Consider the following 26,884-nt stretch of genomic DNA (forward strand, 5'->3'; position numbering starts at 1 on the left):
CTAGAAATTCGGTATGGGGTTCTCACGGGGCTTAATCCCATAAACGGGTTTCATTGCGGCTTAGTCCCTCATGAATCCTCATTTCATGACAGTTACAATTGAGTCACTTCATTCAAAACATTTTCAACATTTCTACCACTTTGTAAAAATACATGCATATATATCATTTTTATTTAGACCAAGCATCCAACACATCTTTTATCATTTATCATATCCATCATAAAATTACCTAACCTTTCAAAATAAATATTTTAACTTTAATTAAAGCATTCAGGACACTTCCAGAACTCCTATTATTTTTAAAGTGTAAAATGACCGTTTTGCCCATGAAACCCTAGTTTTCCCATTTTACCCCTGGACCTTGAAATTTCGCCCGAATCCATCCAAACATACCATAACACCTTAAAACACACCCATGATCATTTTTCAGATGTAAACTTAGGCCATCGACTACATTTCATAATTCGTTTTAAATCTTGAACAGAAGTCCCGGTTTTAACCCGAAACTTAACCAAACTTCACAAAACTTTAACCATAGCTTGCTAACACGGTTTTAACCTGAAACTTAACGATACTTCACAAAACTTTAACAAGAGCTTGCTAACACCTAACCAATCCTTATTAAACCCAATTCAAGCCATTTACAACCCACAGAATTTCATAGAAACCTGTTGGAAATTTCTGCTCAATTCTTCCAAATCCTAGCCCTAAACAATTCCTACTTCGATCTTAGCCCCTAACTGACAAGACTAGACCCTTACCAACCTTCCTAGGACCATAACCAAACCCTAGGGATCCCTTTGGACCAAGCCCTAAAGACCATGCATGAGGAAGTGCATGTTTCACTTGAAGCCCTCTAGCGCAGGGCAAGATTCAGACTAGCCGTGCGCCTCCCCTTCCTGGACCATCCAGTCATTTGTGGACTACCATGGCTTGTGGCTACGACCCTCACGAGCTCAGACCCTCGCCTGGAAAGACACTGCACAGCCTCTTTTCAATTTTTTTCCCAAAAAGCGTGCCCTAGCCCTCAAGAGTTTGTCTTGTTCGTTCCTTTCCCTTACCTCGTTTCAGTCCTGAACTGTGCATCTAAGGACCATTAAACCTACTGTAATTCGAGACCCTAACATCCTTAACCTTGCAGCGCCTTCCCTTTAACAAGAACAATCAGGAATCATGCAAGAAAATCAATTTTTCCATGTATAAACCCTTAAAAACGAAAATATAAGAAGGATATCTTATTTTTCATGCAAGAACGCATATTAAAATTTAATATGGTATGAACGATGAGAAAATAAGGAATAAGGCGTGCCTTTTTGTGATTCACACATGAATAACCAATTCTGGACGCAAATGAACATTGCTAGGGAGACGGGGAAGATCCTTCCTGCGTTTTTCTTTCAAAACCCACGTGAATTTCTAGGAGGCATGTTGTGTGTGTTCGTGTGTGGCTGTTAGGGAGAAACCCTAGGTTTATTATGTAGGAGGCATGAGTTTGAGGGAGATTGGGGCTTGAAAATTCAATCTTTTGTATTAAATAACTTGGTAGATAATTAAGCCCAATAACCCTAGTACAATAGGACCATTAGGCCCCTTAGAATGTAGAAAAAATATTTCGTTTAGGAAACTTTTCGAAAAAATTATCCGAGTCTCCAAAAATGGCTTATTTTCTTCAAAATCGATTACCGGTTTAAAATACGACTTTGCATGTAAAGACATATCAAAAATGCCATTTTTGAAATTTTCATATCTAATATGCCATATATCAAATAATTAAAAATAATCAAAAAATATTTTTTCTTTATAGTACCTGGTCTCTAATCCTCGGTCGCTCCTCGAATAACTTTTAAAACGTAGTTTTATTCATTATAATAGAAACCCATATTTTTAACATGTAAACATTTCTACCACATATAATTAATGCAATTAAAAAAATTTAATTTGGCATTTTCTATTTTTTCTAGATTGGCATGCAGTTGGATTACGTTATCGTATTTTGGACCTTACAATTCCTCTCTTCCTTAAATGAAATTTCATCCTCGAAATTAAGACTTACCAAATATGTTCGGGTAGCGACTCCTCATGTCGGTCTCAGTTTCCCAAGTAGCTTCCCTCATATGAATGATTTAACCATTTGACTTTAACCATATGAATGACCTTATTCCGGAGACTTCTCTCTTGCCTATCTAGAATACGTGTATGCCTTTTCTTGTATGAAATATTTGGACTCAACTGCAGAGGTTCATAATTTAGTACATATAAAGGTTTTGACAAGTACTTTCGCAGCATCGAGACATGGAACACATTATGCACTCCAGCTAGCATCGGTGGCAACATCACTCTATAAGCAAATTTTCCAATCTTCTCTATAACCATAAATGGTCCTATGAACCTCGAACTGAGTTTTACTTTCTTGCCAAATCTCATAACACCCTTCATATATGCTATCTTCACAAACACGTGGTCATCTACTACAAACTCTAGCTCCCTTCGCCGCTTATCGGCGTAGTTTTTCTGGTGGCTTTGAGCAGTCTTCATCCAATCTCAGATTTTGACTACTAGCTCTGTTGTCTGCTTGATAAAGTCTGGGCCTAACTCTCCTCTTTCACCAACCTCGTCCCAATGTATTAGTAATCTACATTTCCTCCCATAAAGTGTCTCGTACCATACCTATAGACGACTAGTAGCTATTGTTATAGATGAACTCCACTAGAGGTAACTTCGGTTCCCAAATGTCCTGAAAATCGACCACACAAGCTCGGAGTAGATCCTCCAGAATCTGAATCACCCTTCATTTCATACTAACCATCGGTCTGAGGTTGGAATGTTGTGCTGAACAACAACTTCGTCCCCATAATTTAATGCAGACTCTTTCAGAAGGATTATGCGCACCTCGGATCTTTATCCAAAACAATGAGCTGAAATAACCTAATTGAACTGAAGTGTCCAAACTGAGAAGACATCAGTTAGAACTGATATAGCCCAGTGAAACTGATCAGTCGATCAGTTTGACTCCTGATCAGTTAGTCACGTCATCAGTTGCCATTTGAATCTCAGCAGAAAAACTGACAGTCCGTACCAAAGCATAATAGATGAAGCATAACAGTCTGATACTGTAGTGCCCAAATTCAGCACACGTATAACCCATGCATTTATTTAATTAGTAAATCATTTAATTAATTTTAAATTGATCTTATCAGTGCATGATTTATGAATATACATTATTTTTAAATTAGTCATGTTTATGTGATGCACGGTAAAATATTTTTCGAGTTTCATGTTTCAGGCGATCATTCGAGGCGGGATTGAGGAAAAGACCCGGTGACGATTTTGGCAATTTTAATGCGGCATTTTATTTTTGAGTTCAAAGTGGGGAATTTTAATTAATTTATGAAGAGTTAGTATTTTAAAGCCTAATTTGTTTATTTAGTGAGTTTTAACACTTTAAAACTTTTAAAGTTGTCAAGGGTGCACTTTATTTTAATGTAGAGGATTTTATTTAAAATTAGTAGGAATAGTTTTCCTTTTTATTTGTCAATGGTGTTAACATTTAATTAGTATATTGGTTAGCATGTTAATTATTTTAGTTAAGGAAATTAATCCCCTTAATTTATCTCTAAACGCACGCACACACACATGATTACACACACTAAAACTCACGCTTTTTACACAACGCACACACACCTCCATTCATTCAGATTTTTTTGAAAAGAAATTTTAGGGTTCTTCTCCCCATAGCAGCCGCCCCCTTCTCTAACAATTTCCAGCAAGTTTTGTTGAGTTTTCATCCAAGATTCTCGCGCCAAGTTCGTCCCGGATCAAGCCTCGCTCCGTTCCCGCATCGGTATCGCCGTTTCGGTAAAGTTTATCATCAAAAGACACGTATAATCTGTTTTTTTTCCTGCGTTGATCTTGTCATAGTATTTACTTTGATGTGTTATTTACGAAATCATGTGTATAAGATGTAGTAGTTTGAGCAGGAATTTTATTGGATGTGACTTGAAAAGAATTTTTGATCTGAAATTTCGAATTCCTCTGTATTTTGAATTACTGGGATTTCTCGGTACAGATTTTGGCAAACCTTTCAATAAGAAAAAGGTAGAACTTTTTGATACCTTCGATTTGATATAAAATTCGAGTTATTCACATGGAAATTGAGTGAGTTATGATGTTTTTCGTGGGTCTGCTCAAACTGCGTTTTCATAAATTATTGATGTTGATGAGTTCTTGAAGTTTTAATGTTGCAGGCTTCGTTGGAGATCGACGGGTGATCGTTGCTGCTTATAGGTACATTGTTTAAGATGTTGGGATGGTTATTACGTTTGTTTTTGTGTTGATAGGCAATAAGTTGAATCAAGAGTCGTAGGAAAGTAAATAGTGGCAAATTTCGGGTTGTGTCATTGTCATTGATTGTCGTTGCTCTCGGGAATAATTTTAATGGTTCACTTGAGTTTGACACAATGCCTTAGTGTCCTAGGAAGTGTCTTGCGGTGTCGATTCGTAGCCATCGAATTTGGGTGAGGAGAATGTAATATTGTGTCAAGATTTTTCTCGTAGGTTTCGACCTTCAGTGCTTAGCCGGACCCTGGCACGGGGTCCGTGCCTTTGTTTTCTCCTTGGTGTCAAATTTTCGCAGGTACACGGACCCTTACCCGAACCTCTACACGGGGTCCGTGCCTTTGTTTCTTTTCGGTGTCTTTTTACAGAGTCTAGACAGACCCTCAGACGGACCCTGACACGGGGTCCGTGTCCACCTTCCTTTCGAGTTCTTCTCATCCGAACCTATACGGACCCATACACGGAGGTAGGCACAGGGTCCGTGTCCTTCATATTTTGGGAAAATTATGGTATGCTTTGAGGTTTGAGATCAAGGTTTAGTACAATGATTTACAAAGTCGAGTCATGGGAATTTTAGAACGTCCTAAGGAATTGATTGAACTTGTAAGTAAGTATGATTGATACGTCTAAGCTATGCAAGTTAAGTATGCAGTTTCATGTTAGTATGTGCAGCAGCAACGACCCCAATCGATGTCCAACGAATCCCTCAACGCCAAGTAAGTATGTTGACGTGCAAGAAAATATTTTAAGTTTTTGAGGTATGCTAAATGTCTTGTGACCAAATTAAATGGGTTTGGAAGTCGATGAACGTGGCCGAGGACCTCTCCACCCCGTTAAATTATGAACGGGTTAGATCGTGGTTGGAAAGCGTTAAATTATGAACGGGGACCAACCAGCCCGTTAAATTATGAACGGGGATCTCATGTATGTGGTATTGGATACGTCCCTGTCAGCCTAGTACTGAGGTTTGTCTGATCAGGCGTTTATTATGTATGGATCACTTGCTTTGAAACATCCTCTACGCAAAATGAAGTCATGTATGTTTAAGTATGATCAAGTTTGTCAGCATGTTTATGAAAGCTTTTAAGTTATGGCACGTCTCCGTAAGTATGCAAGCTCAAGCTCATTTCAAATCCAAGTTTCAAGTATATATGTTCTATTTTAAGGTTGCATGCGATTTTATTATGTACTACTTGCTATTCTCAAATTTTGCGTGTTGAGTCTTTAGACTCACTAGACTTGATCGATGCAGGTGAGGATGTCTATGAGGAGACAGGAGGTGGGGACCAAGGAGCAGGCTTTTGCTGAGCGGAAGGCTAGACCCGAGGACCGCCCCCGTTACTTTAATATTTTAAGCAAGAAAATGTTAATACTCTGATTTTATGCTTTGTTGCGAGATGTTTTGAGCAAGCTCTTCTTTTAGCAAGATTTTTATTGGTGAATGGATGATGTAGTGACGACCGTATTGATTTTATTTTCATATTCATGAAATTTTTAATTTTTCTGCAAATTTTAAGTAGTAAAAAGTATGGTTCGTTACAGTTGGTATCAGAGCGGTGTTCCTGTATAGGGTTATGCCTACTGCCAGCCGCAAGAAGCTCACGAAGTCACACCTCAAGTCTGTAAGTTTTAATTTTTGCATTATGTATGTAGTAAGCATTGAATCATGAATTCAGCATATCCATATTTTGAGTTTAGGTTTCGTGCATCCTATGTCATTGATATCATGTTCATGCATAGTGGGTTTACGTGTTGGGTAATTGATGGAACAGAATGCCTCCTAGACGTGTGGTTGACCGAGAAGCAAGGGAAGAGGATCGAGAGAACCGAAATGAGGAGAGAGCCAATCCTCCACCTCCACCGCCAGATATGCAAGCGCAGATGCTGGCAGGAATGACTCAGTTCTTCGCACAAGTTTGCAAGGAATCAGGCTGCAGTTGGCGCGGGGGAGAGGCCTAGGCCAGAAGCGGTGTATGAGAGGTTCCAGAGGATGAATCCTAAGGAGTTTTCGGGATCTACGGACCCGATGGTAGCAGAGGGATGGATTAAGTCCATCGAAGTGATCTTTGACTACATGGAGCTGCAGGATGCAGACAGAGTCCGTTGTGTCCATATTCCTTTTAGCAGGCGATGCCAGACGTTGGTGGGACAGTGCGTCGGTGGCACTTATTTGCCGACGTTGTCCTGGAATGGATTTAAAGAAGTGTTCTTCGCCAAGTACTTCACTGAGGAAGTACGATCCCGGCTGACTAGGGAATTTATGACGCCGCGACAAGAGATAGCAGTGTTGTAGAGTTTGTTAGGAGGTTTGAGAGGGGATGTTACTTCGTGCCCCTCATTGCGAATGATGCCCAAGCAAAGCTGAGGCATTTTATGGATGGTTTGCGGCTGATCTTGCGCCGTGATGTGAGGGTAGCTGGCCCTACTACATACGCAGTTGCCGTTTCTAGGCCTTTGGCGGCAAAACAAGACCAGCGGGATATTGAGGCAGACAGGCAGGGCAAGAGGCCCTATCAGGCCCCACCGCAGCAGCAACAGCATCAGAGGCCTCAGTTCAAGAAACCTTACCAGGGGCAACCGGGAAAGAAACCCTATCAGGGACCGCCGAAAGGCAAGGATCCTATCCAGCAGCAGGGGGCGCCTCAGAAGCCCGGTAACTTCCCAGTGTGTCAGAAATGCAATCGCCAGCATCCCGATCAGTGCTTATGGGGATCCGAGAAATGTTTTAAATGTGGGGCTACGGACCACATGTTGAAGGAGTGCCCACAATGGAAGCAACCAACGCAAGGGAGAGTTTTCGCCATGCATGCTCAAGAGGCGAACCCAGACACTACCCTTTTGACTGGTAATTTATTTAATTCAGTACAGTATCGATTTCTTTGCCTTGCATGTTTAGTTTTAATTGGGAATACTAGTGTTTTAGTTGGAATTTTGAGTGCCTTTTGTTGCATGAGGTTTATGGTAGAATTTTTGGGATATAAGTTAGTTTGTTGTGCTAACGCATCTCAGGGAATATTTTCATTAAGAGATTAGCCACAACGACACTGATAGATTCAGGAGCCACTCACTCCTTTATCTCGGAGACTTTTGCTAATCATCTGGACATCAAGTCCATTGGCCTAGATATAAATTTTTCGGTGATAGTCCCATCCGGGGAAGAGCTGTTAGCAACTAGCGTGATCAGGGATATCGATCTGGAATTGCAGGGCCATCTAGTATATGCAGATTTGATTCTACTGCCGATGCCAGAGTTCGACATTATTTTGGGAATGGACTGGCTGACAAAGAACAGGGTCCTGATTGAATTCCAGAAAAGATCAGTATTGGTTAGGCCGCTGGGCATGGAACAGTTTCTATTTGAGCCAGACAGATGGAGAAGCTTCCCTCGCATGATTTCGTGCATGCAAGCGAGGAGGCTGATTTCCAAGGGGTGTCAGGCCTTCTTGGCCAGTATTATTTCAGCGCCTAATGTGCCCACTCCATCTTTATCCGACGTGCCAGTAGTCATGTGAATTCCCAGACGTCTTCCCAGACGATGTTTCAGGTCTTCCACCAGAGAGAGAGGTGGAGTTTACCATTGATCTCATGCCAGGCACAGTGCCAATCTCTAAGGCGCCGTACCGATTAGCTCCAGCTGAGATGTTAGAGCTCAAACAACAGATTCAAGAGCTTCTCGACAAGGAGTTCATTCGCCCTAGTTTCTCACCGTGGGCCGCGCCAGTACTTTTTGTGAAGAAGAAGGATGGGAGTATGAGGCTGTGCATCGATTACCGAGAGTTGAACAAGGTAACGATCAAGAATAAGTACCCACTACCTAGAATCGAAGACTTGTTTGATCAGTTGCAGGGAGCTACAGTGTTCTCTAAGATAGATCTTCGATCAGGGTATCACCAGCTGAAGGTGAAGGATGCAGACGTTCACAAGACGGCCTTCAGGACCAGGTATGGGCATTACGAGTTCTTAGTAATGCCATTTGGATTGACGAATGCTCCAGCAATTTTCATGGACCTCATGAATCGAGTATTTCAGCCCTACCTTGATCAGTTCGTCATAGTATTTATTGACGATATTCTCATATACTCGAAGATCCATAGCCAGCATTTGAGGACAGTGTTGCAGGTTTTGCAGAGTCGCAAGTTATTTGCGAAGTTCAGTAAGTGCGAGTTTTGGTTGCAGAAAGTAGCGTGTTTGGGGCATATAGTGTCTAGCAGTGGCATTGAAGTGGATCCAGCAAAAGTAGCAGCCGTTAAGGATTGGGTTGAACTGAAGAATGCATCAGAAATCCGCAGCTTTTTGGGTTTAGCCGGTTACTACCGTAAGTTCATTCGGGGATTTTCGTCCATAGCAGTGCCACTCACTTCACTAACCAAGAAGAATGCTAAATTCGTGTGGAGTGACGAATGTCAGAAGAGCTTTGATACTTTGAAGCAAGCTCTTATTTCGGCGCCAGTGCTAGCCATGCCAACAGGGCAAGGTGAATTTGTGCTTTATACCGATGCATCTAAGCTCGGATTAGGCGCAGTGTTGATGCAACAAGGTCGGGTTATAGCTTATGCTTCCAGGCAGTTGAAGGTGCATGAGAAGAACTACCCGACGCACGATTTAGAATTAGCCGCAGTCGTCTTTGCGTTGAAGATTTGGAGACAATACTTGTATGGCGAGAAGTGTCAGATTTTCACTGACCACAAAAGTTCGAAATACTTCTTCATGCAGAAGGAACTAAACATGAGACAAAGGCGATGGTTGGAACTGGTGAAGGACTATGATTGCGAGATTAGCTACCATCCGGGAAAAGCTAATGTTGTGGCAGATGCCTTGAGCAGGAAAGTTGCAGTCATAGCTCAGTTATCAGTGCAGAGACCTCTTCAGTTTGAGATTCAGAGGTTTGGTTTGGAAGTATACCGTAAGGGCAGAGCACCAAGGCTGTCTAATCTGACATTCCAGTCTTCTCTGCTAGACCGTATCCGGACAGGTCAGTCTTCAGATGAGCAATTACTGAAATGGAGACTGAAAGACGAAGCCAAGGGCAGTGTTCTTTACTCAGTGTCAGATGGTATCGTGAGATACAGGGGCAGAATGTGGGTGCCTAGTGTTGATTCGATCAGACAGGATATTCTGATAGAAGCACATGCATCCCCGTATTCTATTCATCCAGGAAGTACTAAGATGTACAAGGACCTACAGATCCTGTATTGGTGGCCAGGGATGAAGAGAGACATCCGCAGATTCGTATCAGAATGTCTACTTGTCAGCAAGTGAAAGCTGAATACCAGAGGCCAGCAGGGATGCTTAAGCCGCTCCCTCTTCCAGAGTGGAAATGGGAGAATATCACTATGGACTTCGTTGTTGGATTGCCTAGATCAGTCAGAGGTTTTAATGCCATTTGGGTTATTGTGGATCGACTCACGAAGTCAGCGCACTTTTTTCCAATAAAGACGACTTTCTCCATGACGCAGTATGCGGGAGCTTTATATCAGGGAGATAGTCCGTTTACATGGGTTCCCAGTTTCAATTGTGTCTGATAGGGACCCGAGGTTTACGTCTTCCTTCTGGAAGAGCTTACATGCAGCCATGGGGACAAAGTTGCTGTTTAGTACAGCTTTTCACCCGCAGACAGATGGCCAGTCTGAGCGAGTGATTCAGATTCTGGAGGATTTGCTAAGAGCCTGTATGATTGATTTTCAGGGGACTTGGGAGTGTAAGATACCACTAGTGGAGTTTACCTACAACAACAGCTTCCAATCATCTATAGGTATGGCTCCCTACGAGGCTTTGTATGGAAGAAAGTGCAGATCACCGGTTCATTGGGATGAAGTTGGTGAGAGAGCGGATCTTGGTCCAGAGATAGTTCAGCAGACTGAAGATGTGGTGGTCAAGATTCGAGACAAGATGAAGACCGCCCAGAGCCGTCAGAAGAGCTATGCTGATAAGAGGAGGAGAGATCTCGAGTTTGCTGTTGGTGATCACGTATTCGTCAAGATAGAATCTATGAAGGGTGTAATGAGATTTGGGAAGAGAGGCAAGCTGAGTCCGAGGTTTATTGGGCCGTTCGAGATTTTGGACAGAGTTGGGACATTAGCTTACCGTGTAGCCCATCCGCCGAATCTGGCCGGGGTACACAATGTGTTCCACGTCTCTATGCTAAGGAAGTATCTAGCCAACCCTTCACATATTCTGAGCTATGAGCCGTTGCAGCTTGCTCCAGACCTGTCATATGAGGAGCGACCGACTCAAATTCTGGACAGACAGGAGCGCAGACTCCGGAACAAAGTGACTAAGTTGGTCAAAGTACGGTGGCTAAATCAATCAGTGGAAGAAGCCACTTGGGAGTCCGAAGCAGATATGAGACTTCGCTACCCGGAGTTGTTCAGTAAAACTTAATTTCGAGGACGAAATTTATATAAGTGGGGGAGGAACTGTAGTGCCCAAATTCAGCACACGTATAACTCATGCATTTATTTAATTAGTAAATCATTTAATTAATTTTAAATTGATCTTATCAGTGCATGATTTATGAATATACATTATTTTTAAATTAGTCATGTTTATGTGATGCACGGTAAAATATTTTTCGAGTTTCATGTTTCAGGCGATCATTCGAGGCGGGATTGAGGAAAAGACCCGGTGACGATTTTGGCAATTTTAATGCGGCATTTTATTTTTGAGTTAATAGTGGGGCATTTTAATTAATTTATGAAGAGTTGGTATTTTAAAGCCTAATTTGTTTATTTAGTGAGTTTTAACACTTTAAAACTTTTAAAGTTGTCAAGGGTGTACTTTATTTTAATGTAGAGGATTTTATTTAAGATTAGTAGGAATAGTTTTCCTTTTTATTTGTCAATGGTGTTAACATTTAATTAGTATATTGGTTAGCATGTTAATTATTTTAGTTAAGGAAATTAATCCCCTTAATTTATCTCTAAACGCACGCACAAACACATGATTACACACACTAAAACTCACGCTTTTTACACAAGGCACACACACCTCCATTCATTCAGATTTTTTTGAAAAGAAATTTTAGGGTTCTTCTCCCCATAGCAGCCGCCCCGTTCTCTAAAAATTTCCAGCAAGTTTTGTTGAGTTTCCTTCCAAGATTCTCGCGCCACGTTCGTCCCGGATCAAGCCTCGCTCCGTTCCCGCATTGGTATCGTCGTTTCGGTAAAGTTTATCATCAAAAGCACGTATAATCTGTTTTTTTTCCTGCGTCGATCTTGTCATAGTATTTATTTTAATGTGTTATTTACGAAATCATGTGTATAAGATGTAGTAGTTTGAGCAGGAATTTTATTGGATGTGCCTTGAAAAGAATTTTTGATCTGAAATTTAGAATTCCTCTGTATTTTGAATTACTGGGATTTCTCGGTACAGATTTTGGCAAAACTTTCAATAAGAAAAAGGTAGAACTTTTTGATACCTTCGATTTGATATAAAATTCGAGTTGTTTGAATGGAAATTGAGTGAGTTATGATATTTTTCGTGGGACTGCTCAAACTGCGTTTTCAGAAATTATTGATGTTGATGAGTTCTTGAAGTTTTAATGTTGCAGGCTTCGTTGGGGATCGACGGGTGATCGTTGCTGCTTATAGGTACATTGTTTAAGATGTTGGGATGGTTATTAACGTTTGGTTTTGTGTTGATAGGCAATAAGTTGTATCAAGAGTCGTAGGAAAGTAAATAGTGGCAAATTTCGGGTTGTGTCGTTGTCATTGATTGTAGTTGCTCTCGGGAATAATTTTAATGGTTCACTTTGGTTTGACACAATGCCTTAGTGTCCTAGGAAGTGTCTTGCGGTGTCGATTCGTAGCCATCGAATTTGGGTGAGGAGAATGTAATATTGTGTCAAGAATTTTCTCGTAGGTTTCAACCTTCAGTGCTTAGCCGGACCCTTATACGGACCCTGGCACGGGGTCCGTGCCTTTGTTTTCTCCTTGGTGTCAAATTTGCGCAGGTACACGGACCCTTACCCGGACCTCTACACAGGGTCCGTGCCTTTGTTTCTTTTCGGTGTCTTTTTACAGAGTCTAGACAGACTCTCAGACGGACCCTGACACGGGGTGCGTGTCCACCTTCCTTTCGAGTTCTTCTCACCCGAACCTATACGGACCCATACACGGAGGTAGGCACAGGGTCCGTGTCCTTCATATTTTGGGAAAATTATGGTATGCTTTGAGGTTTGAGGTCAAGGTTTAGTACAATGATTTACAAAGTCGAGTCATGGGAATTTTAGAACGTCCTAAGGAATTGATTGAACTTGTAAGTAAGTATGATTGATACGTCTAAGCTATGCAAGTTAAGTATGCAGTTTCATGTTAGTATGTGCAGCAGCAACGGCCCCAATCGATGTCCAACGAATCCCTCAACGCCAAGTAAGTATGTTGACGTGCAAGAAAATATTTAAGTTTTTGAGGTATGCTAAATGTCTTGTGACCAAATTAAATGGGTTTGGAAGTCGGTGAACGTGGCCGAGGACCTCTCCACCCCGTTAAATTATGAACGGGTTAGATCGTGGTTGGAAAGCGTTAAATTATGAACGGGGACCAACCAGCCCGTTAAATTATGAACGGGGATATCATGTATGTGGCAGTGGATACGTCCCTGTCAGCCCAGTACTGAGGTTTGTCTGATCAGGCGTTTATTATGTATGGGTCACTTGCTTTGAAACATCCTCTACGCAAAATGAAGTCATGTATGTTTAAGTATGATCAAGTTTGCCAGCATGTTTATGAAAGCTTTTAAGTTATGGCACGTCTCTGTAAGTATGTAAGTTCAAGCTCATTTCAAATCCAAGCTTCAAGTATATATGTTATATTTTAAGGTTGCATGCGATTTTATTATGTACTACTTGCTATTCTCAGTTTATACATGTTGAGTCTTTAGACTCACTAGATTTGATCGATGCAGGTGAGGATGTCTATGAGGACACAGGAGGTGGAGACCAAGGAGCAGGCTTGGGCTGAGCGGAAGGCTAGACCCGAGGACCGCCCCCGTTACATTAATATTTTAAGCAAGAAAATGTTAATACTCTGATTTTATGCTTTGTTGCGAGATGTTTTGAGCAAGTTCTTCTTTTAGCAAGATTTTTATTGGTGAATGGATGATGTAGTGACGACCGTATTGATTTTATTTTCGTATTCAAGAAATTTTTAATTTTTCCGCAAAGTAAAAAGTACGGTTCGTTACAGATACATCATAGCTCTGTCAGAAAAAGTCAACCACATGGATTAAACGGCGATTCAACGGATATTAATCATTAAATGCATTCATTGTTACTGTTGGAATCGAAGAATATATATAGATGATGGATTCAGTTGAAAAAAGGTTGGTGATACACAGTGAACGGACTATCCACGAATAACTATCAGTTGCGATACATTCTCAAGTTTTTTTGGTTTACAAATCGCACAATTTAGCTCTTACTTCATTGTATCTATTCGTAGCATTCAGGCTACTTATTAGAGATAATCAGTTATCAACTCATAAGTAAAAAGAAAAGCTAAGAGTTTCAGTTTGGCATTGTATAAGTCCAACTGAAGTGGGTTATTACAATTCTTTGTAAACAATAAAAGTCTTTTAGTGAAAAACGTATCATTGAGATAGAAGGGAAGACAAAGGAGTATTTGAAGTCTGTAAACATCTATAAAAATCCGTGTGTTTAAATCTATTATTCATTCTGTTATCACAGTACCCTAGCCAAAATATTCAAGACAAAAACTTGTGTGAGACAGTCTCACGGGTCGTATTTGTGAGACGGATCTCTTTTTCGGGTCATTCATGAAAAAGTATTACTTTTTATGTTAAGAGTATTACTTTTTATTGTGAATATGGGTAAGGTTGACCCGTCTCACAGATTAAGATCCGCGAGACGGTCTCACATGAGACCCACTCAATATTCAATTCATCATTCAGTTTAATTCCGCACTATTATTAGTTAACTGATCGATATAGACATAAAAGATTTGAAGATCAGTTCCTCATATAACCGATTCATATCCGAATAAGAGTTCAAAAAAGCAAAGTGTTATTAAACATTCTCTTCTAAACACTTTACCCATATTAATCGATCCTAACAAACTATTTAATACTTAATCATAAAAAATACTGCTATATTTACTAATGCATCTTGCTTATACAATTTGAATAAATATCTAAACATGATAATTTTTGTTATTTTTAATTAATTATTTTTTTTATGTTTTTTAAGAGTGATATAATCATCTAAATATTTAAAATTTTGATTAACATAGATTGAATTTTGAAACACTGATAAAGATATGATTGAAGATTAAAAAATTATTTTTGTCAATAAAAGTTATATAATTAACTTATAATTGTTATTTTAAATAAAATTTCACCAAATTAATTAAAAGTTACTTAATACAGAGGTCTCAATTTAGTACATGATATTCAAAAAAGATCTTTAAAATAAGTTGGAGCAGCTTATTTTGACAGCTAATAAAAGGCACGTGACGCTGACTACACATAATCTATGTACATTTGGTGGATCATATTAGTTGTAATTATTTTCTATTGAACTTATTTCCTTAAATTTAAATTTCTCCCATTAGCATAATTTGAATGAAAAAAAGATTAAAAACTGTGAAGCTAATAAATTATTTAGAAGTTAAAACCAAAATCAAAATATCTTCTTCAAATTATGTAATATTTTATACATGATCAATCCAATATTAAAATGTGAAAAACAGTTGATTTAATCGTCTTTAGCGCAGGCAATAAAAACCACACCGGAGCTGATTCAGAGGAGAGGAGACCTACGGCTACTGCCTTTGCGATAACTTTTGTGGCTAACAAATTTACTTCAATAGATTTTAATTGCTGAGGATTAACATAATAATCATTCCCTCATCCCAAAATACTTGCAACTAAACATGTATTTATCCACGACAATATTGTTTAAATTTCTTATATTAAAAAAATCACATGTTATAAGTAAAAGTGTAGTTGGCCATACGTAAAAAAAAAGGCCTGTATTCACCAAGTAACGAAAATGATCTCGAAACCTAACAGTCAAACACGAAGACTTAGACTTGTGGGGCAGACGTTATAAGGCTATCAGATACAAAGTGAAAAAAGAAACAGATTTCAATTCTCATCTTTCATCTCATCATCCTACCTTAAACTCCACATCCAACTGCAGGTATGCTTCTCCTTCATCTCATTTATCACAAGCATTCTCATCTTCTGCTCTACTATCTCGACCTTGCGCTTTCTTTTGTCTTTGTGTGTGTACGATGACGGAGTGGTTCGCAAACCAGTAACCTCCCCGGGTTGGTGCCAACTAGTCTACTATTTCTGGCATATCTAGCCTATATGATAAATACATCATAAGAATTTATGTTCTTTCAACCACACAATCAATCAAACTCAAACAAAGACATGGGAAAAAAGTGAATTTTCACTTCCAATGCTCTATACAATAAGAAATTTTTATACGAAGATATGACGGGTTTAGGCAGTCAAAACACCAACCAAACCCTCTACAAAACAAATTTACACTCCATAACAATACCTATTTTCCTTGATTTATATGGTTATTCGGCACGTAATTATGCTAGAAATTTAAAACCAGGGGAAGAGGAGAAAAGAGGGAGAAAAGGGAAGAATCAGTTTGAACAAATGACACGAAACATCTACAATTTCAAAGATGCTACGCATGATCAGAAGTTCACACAAGTATAAACCCCGAAAATGAGTGTGATTAAGCTGGCATTCACAAACTCTTGAAGCTGCTCACACATCTTCTCTTGTGCTTCAATCGAACCAATTCAATATTGGCTTCCTCATCACCGATAGGATGATACTGGGTAATCCCTCGTTTTGGTGGTAACTTCCTCAGTATGAAGAGGACAAGTGATGAAGGTAAGATTTCCACTAGCTGCAAAACAAAAGACGTAACAATTTATATCCTCAAAATCAGCTAAGAACAAGATAAAAACCTGAAGTAAACTAACTCACAAATGGAAAATCAATATATAATAAGATCATTTCAGGAAGTCTTGATTATTGAAGTTGTGGTTACCATGCAAGTGAACAGATTTATTGGCATGTTATAGTTGAAATTTTCTAGCTCAAAGAAAGAAAAACACGCAAGAGTCCAAAGATAGTACTTTGGTGATAATATTAAAGTGGAGCATTTGTCAACATTCCTAGATAGTTTTTACTCTATTTAGGGTGTTGCTTTAAATATAGATTTTCGGGTACATACTAAATTCTTCAAGTCTGTACAAAGCCTCGCACAAATGTTTGAAATATTTAAGATCACATAAAGATTTGATTGGTGTTATTCCACAAGAATATAGATGTGATGCCCAGATATTTGTTTCCTTACCTGCCATCTTAACGTCCCTAAATTTTGATTTCCACTACCTAGCAAGAAGATACTGGGATCTCTTATAAAAGTGAAATGATTATAACCTATCAAGTTTTAGAAGATAAGTGAATCTGATTTTTGTTGGAAAAATAGATTGCACAATGAAGCTATCTACAATTGGGGATGCAAGGCGCTAACTAGGCAAAGAGCCCCAGTTTCTGGTGCCTGCTCAATAGCACATCATCACGGATACTTTCCAATACCGCACACACTGCCATTTAAGTTTTTTTTTTACATTTCCTTCAATATTGTTAAACTATCAGTCACTGAGATTTGAGTATTTCTACACTTCTAAACTCAAGCATATGAATAGGTTGCTTCAAGTAATTTTCACTACAATACCAAAATCTTGCTAATACTATAACTGAGGGCTGAGGCTTATTTGACTTTCTACATAATTTCTTTCACGAGATAGAAATAAATCGTCATTGTGCAAAAATCAGAATGATCATTCCTTGCTAAACAAATCTTATCTGCTGTCTTTTGAAAATATAAATTATCATCATATCCAAGAATATTTTATAGAGTAGGCATCTCACTTGTCTGTGTAAACATGGAAACACAAGCTGTTCCAGAATATGTTAGGAAAACACCCATTCAAAAATCATTTATTGAACGATAATAAAAGATGACAACGGAGCATTAAGAGCATGGAGTACCAAAGAGGCTAATTCAGTGCATCATTTAGTGGAGCTGTATAAAGTATAAACCCCGATTCTAATTAAGCACACGTATGATATGCCACTATATCCGAATGCCAGACTCATTTAGCCTTACCAGGTAATATATAAAATTCAAAATAGGATGATCCAAAACATCTAGATCTGCTGCTTCCTCAAATGTATTAAAGCATACCTGTAGGCAGAGGTGATTGAAGGCAAAACTAAAATTAAAAAAATTAAAAAAAAAGATGAAAATGACACGAGATTTGGTTACATGCATTGAAATAATGCATCCAATGCAGTTACATGTACAAAAAATTTAATAGCATAGTATAATAATGATTGGACTAAATAATGGTCCCTTTTGGGAGAGCAAAACAAGTGTCTGCCCATTTGTTCCTCCGGGGAATAAAAAGTTATGATTGGTAGCACCTGTTTCAAGAGAGAACAAATCGGAATAGCTTAAAAATAGAAAAATGTAAATTAATGCACAATTCCTAAACAGACTCGGTAAACATCTTCAATCCTATAAATAAATAATGTACTTCTGATCATATATTCAAGAGTTTTAAAATTACTAAAATGTTGCGACCTTTAGGAAAAGTCAGATGGCTTTATTTTCTTCTCCAAAAATTTACAATTAAAATGGTGCTCCCTTGGAAGATTCATCTCTCTAAAATATTACAAGACGTAAAAAATTGTGTTTACTTTCTAAGGCGCCACAAGATCATACCTAGAAGATGAAATTCTTCGAATTCATTAAATATTTATATACACAATATTTTCCTCATGTTCTTTAGAATTCAGTAGTTCGCAACAGCCTATGTATCTTAAATGGTGATGCACTAGACAAGATAAAGAACATCTCGAATTTATATTGTGTTTTGATTTTTAAGTTCAATCCTCATAATTCTTTTACAGGGATACGCTCGAACATAAAAATAACAACATAAAACCCTCCCACAACCAAGGCACGCAGACGCACTCACACTTATTTTCATATTAAAAAGCACTTTATTTGAAGGTACTTGACACCAGAAAAGCATTGGATTTAGAAAATAACCATATTTAACAGCCACGGCACACTAGAGTGAACACTGAATGCTCATAATCCATGCTTGTTAGACAATAACTTCATTTTTCAAATTCTACGACCACTTATATGAAATAATAAGAAAAATATAAAATATCAGAAAAGATGGTTTTCTTAAGAGTTACATAAGGAACAACAAAACAAGATCACAAAACACTGTATTTTTTTGTGTCAAATATAACTTAAATTTCAAAAGCATAAACTTATAACCACATGACAGGACTAAGTATAATTTTTAAATAATGGGTTGAAAGATAAAATGATAGGGTACAAAACAGTGAAGAAAATAGTATGATGCGTCAATTGTTGTGCCTCAACAGCACAAGAGACTCATCATATTTGAGTCTAATAATAGAAGATAATATTAAATGAGAACAAACAGATATCATATTATCATTACATTCTTCTTGGTTCAGGCGATTGTTCGTTCCCTAACCTTAGTTTCAAGATCTTTTCTAATAACGGGGAAAATAATCTCTTTAGTTGAGAAAAAAATGAATGATATCAAAAACGAAATAATTGTATGAACAACAATCTTTTCAAAAAGAAGGTAAAGCACTTGAAGCAATAGAAGTTCCATGCCAAAGGCGTCTGCTCTTTCAATTTACATAGTCAACTTCATTCTTCAATAGTACAAAAGTTGTGTTAATTGCATGGGATGTAGCATTCAGCAAATGATATTGTGACAAAATTAGAGTAATTCGCCGCAAAATTATAATTCATAATTTCTAGTTACTAAGTCATCAATCGATATATTCTTGCCAATAAAATCATCACATTTGTAATGATGAAATAATACAAGAAATAGTCTGTTACCAAAGATGTTTTCTTCTAGGTTTTCATACTTACTCCTATTATTACTTTCCATAGTAATATATAGAGAAAGCATAAAAATGATTTCTTTTACAGTGGACATGACAGAGAGAGAACTAGTTAGGTAAAGGGAAGGAGAAAATTAGAGAAAACTAAGTGGAAAAAACTCTAATCTAGCAAGCATAAAAAATAGAAAACAACTTTCTCCTTGTACTTTACAGCTTCATTACAGCATAAATGGAATCAATATACAAATCAGAAGGCACAATAAGACAAAGGAAATGGTAAAATCTATAAAACTACACACACTATAATGCTATATTTGCCATATTGCGAGTTGAACATAAACATTCATAATTACCTAATAAGGAAAACATGTATAACCAACAGAGACTCCAAGTAAGCACAACTTACCATAATACATCTAAGAAGGAAACACGTGAAGCATATTGTAGTCACATAGCCAACCTGAGATGATAAGAGGTAGAAAGGTATGAGCCGAAACCGAAACAATAGAAAGATGAGAAACTACCAGTGGATAGAGTGGAGAACCACGTATTCTATCCAATCAAACTCTAGATACAACTCTTTAATTTGGCATATCAAACTACCAAAGTATGAAGCTGTTCTAGATACAAAAAAATAAAAGCAAGTATAGATTTTATAACGTAAATCAAGAACAGAAATGATAGCCATAAAATATAGAACTTAAATAATCATATTAATTTAACTAAAAAATAAGAAACACAAATTAAAGACACCATGCATCCCAAATACGTGAGAACCAATCCTTATTTCCCTTTCCAAACCCAACTTCCACTAAAAATTGCACATTCCCATCTGCTACCAGTGACCATAGCAACCACCTACTCAAACACTTCCACTAACACTCTTTCAACCTCAGAGGTGATTCTACTTGCATTCAAGTTTCTCTTGTCCATCTCCAGCCACTCTTAAACTATCCATAGAGGCCAATTCCCCAAAAACATCCCAATCTACTTTATATTCTGCCTTACCATCTAGTAATTCAAAAAAAAAAAAAATTTAATGTAATATAAGATTCAACTGAACTGTAAACCCTCTGTTTCATTACATCATTTCATATTTACTGACATGAGGATACAAATCAATCAGATACATTCAGGTACTAATCAAAAAATTCGTATAAATTAAGATGAACATTTATCAGCAAACTTTTAAAGGTCTACAATATGTAATTCAAGCTGATTTATGTTTTTATAATGTAAAATTCTGTGATCTTCAGACTAATTGACAAAAAGGGTCCTAATCTGACTAAATAAAATCTATCTAATCGATCTGTCCCAACCAATTACTCCCCCTGTGAAAATCTTTATTAATATGACACATACCTCTTGTAGCTTCTTGCTTCGTCCTTTCGATTCTACAGGGAATCTTTGCAACATTAAAAACAGCCTGTAATTGAAGACAAAACAGGTAAGACTAAAGCAAAACTACGGAACATTCCATACAACAGAAGAATTGACATGCATAAACAAAATTCTATGGATAAGTATAAATTTTTTCAACATGATTCAGGCACATATGACTGACAAGAAAGAAAAACAGAGCATTTGAAACTAATTATCAATAACATAAGCAGGTAACTGTTCAACCCAACTAAAATGCACTTTTTCACATTACAAACTATCACAAGCACAGAAGCCCAGTTCAAGCATCACTCAATTGCCAAAGGTCAGGAAATTTTTTACCTTCCACCATAAAGAAGAAACCCTAGAGCTGCAAATAGAGAAACACCTGCAAGTCGACATCTTTCTTTAGCGAGAGGGAGGCATTAAAATACCATGGATATACACTTAAAAAACAATTAAAACATGAACCTGCAAAAAACATCTTGGACAGGATGATCACCAAAGAAATTGGCTTCCACCACAAAACTAACCACAAAATTACCTGAAACAGATTGGTAGAAACTATGATTACAAATCAACGTAGATTATTATTCCAAATCATACCAAAACAATTTTTTCCAAATCACACACAAATATTCTAAAACAACTACAATCCAATCAACACTATAACTTAGATGGCTGGTGCAGCAACCAACCCCACAATCCCACTATTCATTGAGCCAATTTCCAAAACAGCACACCATAATTTACACACAGCATCAAAATTTGGCAGACTATTCAGTCGAGTTCGAAAATCTTGAGATTTCAGCAACAACATTAAGGTTTCAATTCACAAGAATCGGATCATTCATAAGAAAAAATCATCTCAAACTACCATCCCAAAAATTAGGCAAGATGGCATAAACACCACTTAAGAAGCAAAATAAATGGAAAACTTAAAAAGGAAGAATATTTCTTCATCAAATCTATATTTCTCCCCCATAGTTGTCGAAGGCGAGTGCCTCTTGACTTCTCGCCAGGACCCAGCCTAGGCGCTTGCCTGGACTAGCCTTGGAAGTAAGCAAGCCTGATTGAATTTTTTTTAATTACTTGTTTAAAACAAAAAGCTCAAACCAAAACCCTAGCAACCCAACGCTCTAATGTCGGAATTAGAAAAAGAGAGTTCTTAACAGAATAACGAGGTGAGGATATCTACATCTAAAACAACCAAAAAGACCGATTTCACATATTTTGGATGAATTGAAAAAAAATTGATGCTGATCAAGGAAATGATGAAGAACAAGAAGAACAAAAGTTCGAAAGTTCTGGGGACTCTGATGATTCGATGAAAGAATATGAAATTGATTTAGGATGATTGAAGAATTTTAATCATGTTACTAATTACTATAAAGTTATTAATTATTTTTTATTTTGTGTGACATTGTGACATAATTATTTCATATTTAATATATTTATTGTAAGATAAATATATATTTTTTAAAATTTAAAAATGTGTGTCTTGCTTCGGTAAGCCGCACACCTCGCGCCTCAGGCTCCATGGCCCTTGTGTACCTCGGTGCGCCTTACGCCCTTGACAACTATGTTCTCGCCACAAATATCGAACTCCTGCAACTTGAAGGATCATGTATGGACAAGAACATTCACCTGAGTGGCATACACAACGCCATTGATTATATAGAAACTAGGCCTCAATCTATCAGTAGATACAGGCACGAGCCTGTCAAAATACACCACCATATATTTAAAAACAGAGTGGCAAAACCAAGCATTGTATGTAGCCAGACAAGAGAACGGACCTGGTAATAAATTTCTGCCCAGAACAATATCAATAATGCATATGTTGTGAAGAACACAAGACTTGGCATATCAAGTAGGATGTGTTGAATAATCTATCAAAAACAAAACACTAAATCAATTAAGAAAAACACATACACAAACTGGCAGTAACATGAATTACAGCTGATACCTCTGGATTCAGGCTCTGAATATTCCGACGGAAAGCAAAAACAAAGCATCGAACTGGATCAACAACAGAGCAGACAAAATATTATTATACTACCTAGTTATCCAAAACTTCACAACAATAATAACATAATTTAATAACATGAATTGAAGTTCACGGGAAAAAAGTCAAAAAGAGATGTACCGGAATTGACAAAGAAATTGAGGAAATGAAATACTTTCTGTGTAGTCCAACCATACTCGGGTACTCTAAATTGTATCCTCACCAATTGTACCTGCAAATTTGCAATGCATAAATTCCCGTGTGTATGTATAAGCACGATGTGTCAAGTCCTGTCCTACCTCTCTAAAAGAAAAAGTACAAAACAAACAAAATAAATTCTTCCTCGAGATAAATGATCACACGCATTGGTCATCCCTGATATCAATTAACAAAGGTATTGGAATTTATTACATTTGAAGTTAAATTTAATTTCTTTCTTGAATAATGCACAAATGGAAAGCACAACATGAGATAAAACCCAACAATTTAAAATTATTAACATTATGATCCAATATTTCGGCTCAATAAAAGAAGGGATTATCTGTTTTTCCCTTCTAATTAATTATACTAAGCTAACACCGAGGATGAGTATCCTCTTTAAAAGTATAAAATCCTGCAATTCAAAATTTCAAATCCTTCACAGCAAATACTTATTAGGTTCAAAACCAAAACGTCATAAAAGTGACCATCGTCATACAATTTGGGAAAAGATCGAAACTTCCACAAGAAAGGAAAAGGAAAAAAATTACGAGAGCAACAGTGGCGACAATCCCATAAAGAGCAGCAAGAACGTGGAATATAGAATCCTGCCAAGCCGGCGATTCATTCACGACGTCCCACCAATTCATGGCATCCTTGAGGTTGAGAGCCGCCGACGCCGACGGTTCCGTTGCCATCACCGGAGTCTGAATTTAGAAGGCCGGCGGCGGCGAACAATGGAGGTTGGAAAGCAAACGCAAGGAACAGAGATTACATGTGGAGATGAGTTCGCAATCAGCCGCGGATTGTGCATATATTTTGATTTATTAAATTTAAAAATCCAAATATATTTTTTTATAAAACCTTTTTTATTTAAAAATATAGTGTTTAAAAAATTAAAAAATGACTCCTTTTAGAATGAAAAATCTTATCCTTAAAATAGTAAAATCTATACTAGCTGTAAGTAATTTGCGGTCATGATATATTTTTATAACAAAAAATACACATCTTTGGCCAAACAAAAAAAAATCATAAAATTATTTTAAATTTGTATATCATCTTCATATCTACAAAAAAAAAAATTTGAAATTTTATATTAAATTATCATATAACTAATGACATAAAAATTTGAATAGACTAACTAGTATAGTGTGTGGTGAAAAATCTCATTAGTGTAACGTTAATAGCAAGTATATATTTTTAAGAAGTAGACGTTCAGTTTTACTGGTTAATTTTGTGACATAGATCTTCAACCCGAATCAACACATGAAAAAATATATTATTTTTTATGCAGAATATATTATTTTTTTATGTTATGTATGAATTTGATTGATCCGTCTCATGCAACAGTGAAAAGTACTGTAATGAAAATGCATTTCATGAACTTGCAAGATCGTATGCATAATTATGGTCTATTAAAACATAAACATTTCATAACATATCAACATATACGTGTTCATGTTCTTAATTTGAATTCCGTTCGTCAGCTGTGACTTTCGTATCATCATATTAGACGATGGATCCATCTACGTATAACCGCGGTATCCGGTGGCGGGGACATCAGCGACAGTATTACCCATTCACTGAGCTTTGACCTTACATATCATCATATTAACATGTCATCGTATTAGTCACAACCAACTCCCTTCCTTCAAAAACTTGTCATCATATTCATCACTTAATAAAAACATGCATTTACATAAACTTTTCTTCAAAACACGCATGCAACATATTTTTTGTATTTACATAAAAAATCGTATATGTGAAAACATAAACATTTAAATCATGACATATCGTGTTCAGGGCGCTGCCAGGACCACTAACTCTACCCGAAAATGACCAATCTTTAACCATAATTTCAAGATTCCTATTCAAGCTTCGTACCAGCTAATCTAATCCTCACTAAGTTTGGTCATAACGACGTATTAGTTCTCAAACGAAAAATAGTACCTAAACTAGAAGCTCATCAATCCCTGGACTAGCGCCTAGGCGTTGACGTTGCGGCACTGAGTGCCTAGGTGCCCGACATCAGCGCTGCGGAGCTCCTAATTCGAAGCACAAGCGCTGCGGTGCCTAAAGGGCAGCACCGCGGCGCTAACCCTTTGGCTGAAAGGCATCCCAAACACCTGAAAGCCAACTTCTTCCCTACTCTCAACCAAACCGAACCAGCCTCGAACCAACACTTCTTAGCCCACCTTAGGACCCTCGTGGACCAATCTAACCAAGAACCCTAGCTCCATGCACGGTGTAATACACACACCCGAGGGTCACCAAAAGAACTCCACCCGGGACCAAACTTGGAACAACTCGCTCGATCGGATTCGTGGTCAAGTACAGTAGTGTTCGAGCCATCTTAGACCATGACTCAGACCCACCAGGGTCTGGTCCATGGCTTGGATCGATCCTTGCACTGCTGGCTCAGCCCCAACACCCAATCCACTCACAACCAAGCCGTAAACCCAAGAACTCGATCAATCTATGCTAGAACTCGAGCCTCACCTGACTCCAGCCCCTTGACACCATAATCCTTGCTGTGTACAGCCCCTTATCCACCTAACTCGGCAGTCCCCTTGCACAAGAGCCATAAAAAACTTGAGTTATGCACAAGAACATGAGTTTTCATGAGCAACCAAAGCAGGAAATGTGTTACGCATGCAGGGTTTATGAAATATTCAAACGTGACACACATAACAGCATAATACAACATGAATGATGCGAAAATAAAGATACAAGTCGTGCCTTGATGATTATACGCTTGAAAACTCTAAGAACTACGTGCGTGACGTGAACCGGAGAGGCGAAGAAGAAGTTTTCTTTGAAAATCCTTGAAGAAATAGATGGATGCTGCTGGTTTTTCTTTGAGAAGAGGCTGATGAATGCTGCTGAATGAGGGAGGGGGCAGCCGTGTATTAAGGTTAGGATTAGGGTTTGGTTTAGTAAGGTTTAAGTAGATGATTATCTCCATAATGATTAATCATTCAATAAAAATACTTTCCTTGATAACCCTTGGTCTACGTTCCTCATTCGAGCGCGAAATGCAACTTAAAATTCTAATGCATGAAACTTGATAACAATCCTGAAATAAACTTTACCCATGCAATAATCATGTATGAAATGCATAAAAATTCATTAAACACATATTTTAAATAAAACCCTAGATTGCAAGCATTCAGGTTACGTAGATCGAATTTCCTGGACCTTACAACTCTCCCCCCCTTAAAACAAAATTTCATCATCGAAATTTAAAATATACCGAATAACTCCGGGTAGCGACTCCTCATCTCGGCCTCAGTCTTCCTAGTAGCCTCCTCCTCGGAATGATTCAGCCACTTGACTTTGACCATGTGGATCACCTTGTTCTAGAGCCTCCTCTCCTGTCTGTCCAGAATCTGAGCAGGTCTCTCCTCAAAGGACAGATTCGGTGTCAGCCGAAGTGGCTCATAGTTCAGCACATGCGAAGGATTCGACATGTACTTCTGCAGCATGGAGATGTGGAACACATTATGATATCCCGCCAGAGGCGGTAATGCAACTCTGTAAGCTAGTGTCCCAATTCTCTCTAGGATCTTGAACGGCCTGATGAATCTAGGGCTTAGCTTGCCCTTCTTCCCGAATCTCACCACACCTTTCATCGGTGCGACTTTCACGTGATCCCCTACCGCAAACTCAAGATCCTATGCTGCTGATCTGCATAACTTTTCTGACGGCTCTGAGCGGTCTTCATCTTGTCCCAAATCTTGACCACCAACTCTGCAGTTTGTCTGATAATATCCGGACCCAATTCTGCCATATCTCCTACCTCGTCCAAATATACTGGTGACCTACACTTCCTCCGGTACAATGCCTCATATGGAACCATACCATACCCCTTGATGTCTAGATCATGCCATGGTCAATCAAATGGCCACTGGAAGGATCCATGACAGCGAGAACCACAACAACATCCCACGCGCAGGTTTAGTGTTCGGGTGGGATGTATGGCATGTTTCGGGTATG

At 38.1% G+C, this 26,884-nt stretch overlaps 1 protein-coding gene and 1 long non-coding RNA gene across 4 annotated transcripts; one reads left to right on the forward strand and one right to left on the reverse strand.

The window, feature by feature from the left end:
* The first annotated feature begins 15,290 nt into the window (after positions 1-15,290).
* On the forward strand, positions 15,291-17,582 carry LOC142543172 (uncharacterized). Its single transcript, XR_012819693.1, has 2 exons — positions 15,291-15,493; positions 16,820-17,582. It is a non-coding gene; the product is annotated as an uncharacterized LOC142543172 (long non-coding RNA).
* Positions 15,734-23,712, reverse strand: LOC142543171 (tobamovirus multiplication protein 3-like). 3 transcript variants are annotated; one of them, XM_075650257.1, is made up of 11 exons: positions 23,440-23,711; positions 22,832-22,922; positions 22,652-22,704; positions 22,475-22,574; positions 22,330-22,394; positions 21,154-21,226; positions 21,025-21,070; positions 20,665-20,728; positions 19,709-19,762; positions 17,504-17,581; positions 15,734-16,231 (listed from the first exon to the last, which is right to left on the reverse strand). In XM_075650257.1, the coding sequence occupies exons 1-11, from the start codon at positions 23,584-23,586 to the stop codon at positions 16,067-16,069; spliced, it is 936 nt and encodes a 311-aa protein (XP_075506372.1). In that variant the 5' UTR covers positions 23,587-23,711; the 3' UTR covers positions 15,734-16,066. The 3 variants fall into 3 exon arrangements, with proteins under 3 accessions (XP_075506372.1, XP_075506370.1, XP_075506371.1); XM_075650255.1 differs by lacking the exon at positions 22,330-22,394 and having other exon boundaries at positions 22,482-22,574; positions 23,440-23,710; XM_075650256.1 differs by lacking the exons at positions 15,734-16,231; positions 17,504-17,581; positions 22,330-22,394 and adding an exon at positions 17,607-17,820 and having other exon boundaries at positions 22,482-22,574; positions 23,440-23,712.
* Between the last annotated feature and the right edge of the window lie 3,172 nt (positions 23,713-26,884).

The sequence above is a fragment of the Primulina tabacum genome, chromosome 4 (genome assembly GCF_025594145.1).
Source record: "Primulina tabacum isolate GXHZ01 chromosome 4, ASM2559414v2, whole genome shotgun sequence".
NCBI classification, from domain to species: Eukaryota; Viridiplantae; Streptophyta; class Magnoliopsida; order Lamiales; family Gesneriaceae; genus Primulina; species Primulina tabacum.